Here is a 6,826-nt window from a genome sequence, read left to right on the forward strand (position 1 = left end):
GTTATGAGTTATTGTATGGGGCAATGTTGAAAAGTACTTGTTGCCATATTGAATAACTGGTGTTCTCATTAATAAGAAACAGGAATGAGGAAGGCTTTCAGTGGCTTGAATCTTGAGTGGAAAATGCCATGGGAGATCTCCAAATAATCATTCTTTTTTGAACTTTTGTTCTCACTCGCAGGAGTTGAGGATGGCCAGACTGTGAGGATGCCTGTAGGAAAAAGAGAAATTTTCATCACGTTCAGGGTAGGTGCTCTGCTTGCACAGCCTCTGTTGGGCCTGACTGTCATGGAGAAAGTGCAGCCGAGGCTTCTCATGGAGAAGTGGGAGCTTCATGGGATACGTCCTGCCATCCGAGTCCAAGGAGAGCAGTGGCCACCTTGGTGGGGTTATTAAATGTGTTATCATCAATCTTTTGTGCGGAGGTGTGGAGAGAATAGAGTTGCTTTAAGATATTTATAAGTTGGAAACAAAAAACAACAACAACATAAAAATACAGAAAACATCTTGTGTTTTTACTTATGTATCAAATTGTTGGTAGGGACAGTACGTCTCAAAGGTACAGTTTTACCCACTATATACAAGGGCAAACCTGGTTTTCTGAGATAAGGGAAACCTTATAGGAGATAATGGCTTCTACTGGCAATTCCACTAGCTACACAACTGAGAAACTCCCACACAGGTGCAGCAGGCAGAGGCACAAGGTGTGTGTGACTGCCTCATTCATTGTAGCAAGACACGACAACCCTCTGTCCTTAGAGAAGAGACAACTCTGCTTGAGTTGAACTGCTCTGTGGTTGCAGACAACTGAAGAGCAGTCAGAAGGAAGAAACTGAGCCACATGTGTAACAAGACTTCTCAGTTACAAAGAGGAGGGAAAGAAAGGTTGCAAGAGGGTGTAAGGAAGATAATTTATATAACTTTTTAAACCACTTGAGATGATGTAATATAATAAGGACATGTAAGTATGTTGTAGAAGTTAAAAGATGCTTGTAGGAATGATAAATACTAAATTCAGCAATGTAGTTAACTCTGGAGAGGTGAGGAGGAAGCAAGGAGACTTCACCTGCGTTCATAACATCTTATTTGTAGTATTATGTTATTTACTTTGTACTTTATATACATGTGAAATATTTCATAATTTAAAACAGACAAAACTAATCTAAAGGGTGAATATTCTAGACTGAGAAAGACAAAGACAGCAAGTTGGAAGCCAATAGATAAGACAAGTTTGGTAGTCTGACCAGTGTTGCTCAGTTCATGACCTCTGAACCAGGAGGTCATGGTTCGATTCCTGGTCAGGGTACATGCCCGGGTTATGGGCTCGATCCCCCATAGGGGGTGTACAGGAGGCGGCTAATCAATGATTCTCTCATCATTGGTGTTTCTATCTTTCTCTCCCTCTCCCTTTCTCTCTGAAATCAGTAAAAGTATTTTAAATTTAACACACACACCCAAAAACAGTACTTACAAAATCAAAATAATTCTAGTGTTGACAGCTGTCTAACGGTAGTTTGTGCCAAATGACCATTTGGAAAACCATTTTTGCCTTTATAGATTTATTAGTCTGTGTTCCTCTTTCTAGTAAAGTAAGATTTTTTTTTTAATGTTCAATAAGCCAGTTTTACTTTATTTCTGTTCATACTTGAATGGTTTGCTCTGAGCCTGAGGAAATGTAGGCACTCTGGCATTACAGTATAGAAATGAATCTGTGTAACCTGGTATAGTGCTCCACTTTGGTGAGTATGCTCTCCTCCTCATGCTACACCCCAAGCATAGAGGCAGCGTAACGCATGTTAGGCCCTGGGCTCGGGCTGCTGACACAGGCCGATGTTGTCCAGAAGGCCTCTGTGTATAATGCCCATCTCCTGTGTTTGACCCTAGGTGGAGAAAAGCCCCGTGTTTCGGAGGGACGGCGCAGACATCCACTCTGACCTCTTTATTTCCATAGCTCAGGCTCTTCTTGGGGGCACAGCCAGAGCCCAAGGCCTGTACGAGACAATCAATGTGACGGTAAGGGGCAAAATTGTCTTCACCGCCCTCCTACTTCATTGCTTCTTTTTTTTTTTTTACCTTGAAATGGAAAATGGCTGACAAGTGGCTAGAACCTGTAAACAACCAACATGTCAGGGATTCAGGGGAAATGAAATTTGGGGGAGACAGGAGGAGTGTCTGGCCATTCCTTGAGTTTGAGTCACAAACTCTGGGCCTTGATGGTGTCATCACCAGGGACAGCGGTTCTGAAGTCCCATTCCCTCCTCTGCTGAGCCAGGGAGCAGCTTCGGTAGTACACTTCTGTATTGGCTTTGCCTCTGAGGTCTGGCTCTCCGTGCTCCCTCCCTTGGCTCACTGCCCCGGTCACCTGCCCCTATATCCTTATTACTGGCTCTGCTCAGGGTGGACCCAGCTTAGCCAGTTTTCATGTTGTTGGTGGTGGGCTCTGTCTAGAAACCCAAGTGGGCAACTGGAGCGAGGAAAACCACAGGCTTCTTTTCCTTGTAGATCCCCCCTGGGGTCCAGGCAGACCAGAAGATTCGGATGAGTGGGAAAGGCATCCCTCGGATCAACAGTTATGGCTACGGAGATCACTACATTCACATCAAGATAAGAGTTCCAAAGTAAGCGCCCACTTAGCCATGGCAAGACCGGCGGGATCCCTGCACACTTTCACCATCAAGCGAGGGCCATCTGAGGGCCTTTTACGTGCCAGGTCCTATGCTGAGTGTGACAGTGTGGTGGTTTAGCACCACCACAGTGCTGGGGCTTGGGCAGGCTACTTCTTTAAGTCAGTGTGTCCTGCCCAGGTTTTCCATCTGCAAAGTGGACATAATGAAAAAGGTTGACCTCCTTGAGTTGGAGAATTAAATAAATAATACATAGGGAATGCTTAGCTATTGCTGCTGTTGCTTATTATTATTGCTCTCAGGGTGCTCACATTCTGGTGGGAGAAACAGATGTGTAACCAGATCATGGCCCAGGACGCCCACATCCTCTGGAAGAAAGATCCAAGCAGAATGCTGTGGGCATCCAGAACAGGCATGCTGACTCTGTTGGGGAGAACTAGGTTGCCAGCACTCCTTTTAATTACACACACACACACACACACACACAAACACACACGCACACTCTCTCTCTCTCTCTCTCTCTCTCTCTCTCTCTCTCTCTCTCTCTCGCTCTCTTTCTCTCTCTCTCTCTCTATGTATAGACCCATTTTTTATCCCCGTCTGCCTCCTCCTCTCTCTCTCTCTCTCTCTCTCTGTCTCTCTCTCTCTCTCTTTCTCTCTCTCTCTCTCTAAAGCTCCTTGGCCCGCCCCAGTAAACTATTTAGTACAGCCATAGAGGCAGTTGTTTGAAACACTTAGGGTATTTTAGGAGATTTTTTTTTACAGAAGCTTTGAGGATGTGGTTCTTCAGGTCAGGCTGTACGCTCTGTCTGGGTGGGGGTCCCACATTTCCTACACTAGCCTAGGCCTCATCCTTCAAAGAGCTGCCCAGAGGAAACACTTGACACTGACTGTACTTGCTCCACAGGAGACTGACAAGCCGGCAACACAACCTGATCCTGAGCTATGCTGAGGATGAGACTGACGTGGAGGGGACAGTGAATGGCATCACCAGCACAAGCACCGGTAAGGTGGCACGACGGCACATGTGCATCCTCAGTCCCTTTGAAGCATGTTGTTTCCATTTGGGGATCTTCATGGGGCCTCCAGAGAGCACAGAAGAAAGAGGGGAGCTGAGGGCTCAGAGCAGCCAAGTGTAACTGTGCTCCAGAGCACAGCTGCTCCTCCTTCCTCTGTGTTGGAGTACTGGATGGCTTCCTGCCAGACTGCAGCCTGGTGTGTCAGAGAGCTGCTCTTCTGAGTTCTATCCTTGGTTCTGCCACTTGCCTTGTGACCTTGGGCACATCACCACATAGAGTTCCTTGTAACAGCTTAAGAAGAGGGAGGGTAGGCTTTATGCATTCCTGACCCAGAACGCTTCACCAAGATTGCAGAGTGTCTGATAAACAACATCTTCCACATCAGTAAAAACCATCGTCACGTGGCTCCAAATCTGCCTATTCCCAGCAGGTCTAACTTTGAATTCCTCTGGCAATGAACAGATGCCTTATTTACCCTGAGCTCAAATGTCACGCTCTGTCTACAGAGTATAGTTAAATATTAGTGATATTTGATACCAAAATGCTTTCAGGCAGAAGCTCTGGAGATGGGAAACGGTGGCCACAGCCCTCTTCCCATGGGAGGGGGTTGCTGTATTGTGGAGATGCTGGTTCTCTGTTGGTTGGACGATTGCTCTGTCAGGACAGGCTGTACTGAGAGTGTAATTGGCTTCAGCTGTAAACATGTTTCCTCCTTGTTGCATCATTTTGTTTCTGTCTGGACCTCTTGTGTTTTCAGAGCTTGAAGAGTAGTAGATTAGTACAGTATATGGTCATTCAGAGCAGATGGTGGGGGCAGAGGGTCGGTTTCCCAGTGAAGTAGAGGGCTTGGTCTTGGATTCACTTCCCACTCCACCCAGCAGGGAGGGTGTCCCAGCAGGAGCAGCCTTTGCATGGACTTTGCTGAACTCCTGTTGAGTCCAGGAGACAAGTCCTCTGTGAAAAAGTCGTGACCACAAATCCCGTGGCTTAACCAAGCATGGATGAGATACTTGTTTTAAATGGTGTGGTACATATGTATATTTTTCCCTTATTTTGTTGTTATACCCTTGAACAAAAAAGTGGAAATATAGTGGGAATAGTTATTCCATGTAACTCTAATGTACACTTCCAGCTTCTCCTTTCTGAATCCCAAATGTTACCATAATCGCATAGCATGTGAGATTTGTTCTGCAGACAGCTCTTGCCTGCCCTCCTCTCCGCACCCACCCAGAACTTGGGGTTTCTTGAGCTAAGCCCTGCACAAGTACATGGGCCTTGTACACTATATTAGAATGTTGGGTATTAGTAGTCACCAGTTGCTGCTTTTTTTTTTTTTAATGTTTTTATTGATTTCAGAGAGGAAGGTAGAGGGAGAAAGAGAAACATCAGTGATGAGAATCATCGATCCACTGCCTCCTGCACACCCCTTACTGGGGATCAAGCTCACAACACAAGCATGTGCCCTGACTGGGAATTGAATGGTGACCTCCTGGGTCATAGGTTGATGTTTAATCACTGTATCACTGGTCGGGCCTGTTGTTGCTTTTTAAAACCCCTTTCTGACCATTTAAATTGAGAGTTGATCATAGTTAGCTTCTGAGTGTTCTTAGAACCCTCACTATTTTTAGGGTTCCTTGTCCTGATAGCTAATTCCCTCTTGTCTTATTCAGCCAGAATTTATTGGGAGCTTCTTGTGTGTTTGATACAGTACTTTGCCAGTTCTTCCTTTAAGATTTATATTGCCCTGGCTGGTGTAGCTCAGTGATTAGAGTATTGTTCCATGTGCAGAAAGGTATTGGGTTCGATTCCCGGTCTGAGCATATACCCAGGTTGTGGGTTCAATCCCCAGTCAGGGCACATGTGGGAGGCAACAGATCGATGTTTCACTCTCACATTAATGTTTCCCTTCCTCTCTAGAATAAAAAGAAAATATATATCCTTGGGAGGGGATTTATTTTTAAGTTTGTTTTTTTTATTGACAGTTTTACTGAGTATAGATTAACTTTTAATATATGCATTAGATGCACTTCTGAAAAGTTGTTTATAAAATGAAATGCATATGCCAAATTATATAACTTTTCTATTCCCATTGTGATTTCAGAGTTGTATTCCAATAGGAAATTTGGCTCCCAGGCATAAATTTTTAAAATTTTATTTTTGATTGATTGATTGATTTGAGAGAGGAAGGGAGAGAAAGAGAAACATCAATTTTTTGTTCCACTTATTTATGCCTTCATTGGTTGATATTTTTATGCACCCTGCTTCATATCAAACCCGCAACCTTGGCCTATCAGGACAACTGAGCTACCTGGCTGGGACATAAATGGCATTTAAGAATCTTAGAATTGGCCCAGCCGGTGTGGCTCAGTGGTTCAGTGTCAACCTATGAACCAGAAGGTCATAGTTCGATTTCCTGGTTGGGACATGCCCAGGTTAGGGGCTCAGTCCCCAAAAGAGGGTGTGCAGGAGGCAATCAGTGATTCTCTCTGATCATTGATCTTTCTCTCTCACCCTCTCCTTCCTCTCTAAAATCAATAAAAATATGTTAAAAAAAATTTAAAAAGAATCTTAGAATTGGGCCTGGCCAGTGTGACTTAGGTGGTTGGGTGTGGTCCTGTGTACCGAAGGGTTGCTGGGTCGATTCCTGGTCAGGGCACATGCTCAGGTTGCAGATTTGATCCCCTGGTTGGGGGAATGCATGAGGCAGCCTATTGCTGTTATGTTCTCACATCGAGTTTCTCTCTTCTCCCTCTCTCTCTTTAAAAAAAAATCAATAAACTATTCTTTAAAAAAAAGAATCTTAGAATTGGCTTCAAGGAATGCACTATCAGTCTGCTATCTGGGTGTAGTTAAGCTTCCATTTACACTGTGAAGAAAGTTACTTTTGTAGTCCCCATAGAAAAATATGACAGTACATATAATTCCCATTTCCTGGCATCTTCACTGATAGTGGTTCCTGTTTATTTGAGTAGAGCCTCAATCTCTTTTATTTCAAGCATTTAACAAAAGGTATTAACTAAAGTCATACTAGAAGCAGTTGCGTTCAGTTATCAGTGGTTCCTAGGATAAAATGGACTTTTTTCAATAGCCTTTAAGTAAATGTGAGTTAGAGTCATTAGAGACCCAGGAGAGTCATTGTAGATACAGATTGATTCCTGAGTGTCTTTGCTTTCATTATCTGTA

The 6,826-nt window shown here is 44.2% G+C and overlaps 1 protein-coding gene across 1 annotated transcript in view; it reads left to right on the forward strand.

The window, feature by feature from the left end:
• DNAJA3 (DnaJ heat shock protein family (Hsp40) member A3) overlaps positions 1-6,826 on the forward strand; it is a gene marked incomplete at its 5' end in the record, with an annotated part of 35,666 nt that overhangs the window by 22,772 nt on the left and 6,068 nt on the right. Inside the window, 4 exon segments of the mRNA XM_006757929.2 lie at positions 182-246; positions 1,885-2,013; positions 2,503-2,618; positions 3,532-3,629. Of these exon segments, the coding sequence (XP_006757992.2) occupies positions 182-246; positions 1,885-2,013; positions 2,503-2,618; positions 3,532-3,629 (408 nt within the window).

The sequence above is a fragment of the Myotis davidii genome, unplaced genomic scaffold (assembly GCF_000327345.1).
Source record: "Myotis davidii unplaced genomic scaffold, ASM32734v1 scaffold555, whole genome shotgun sequence".
Lineage (NCBI taxonomy): Eukaryota > Metazoa > Chordata > Mammalia > Chiroptera > Vespertilionidae > Myotis > Myotis davidii.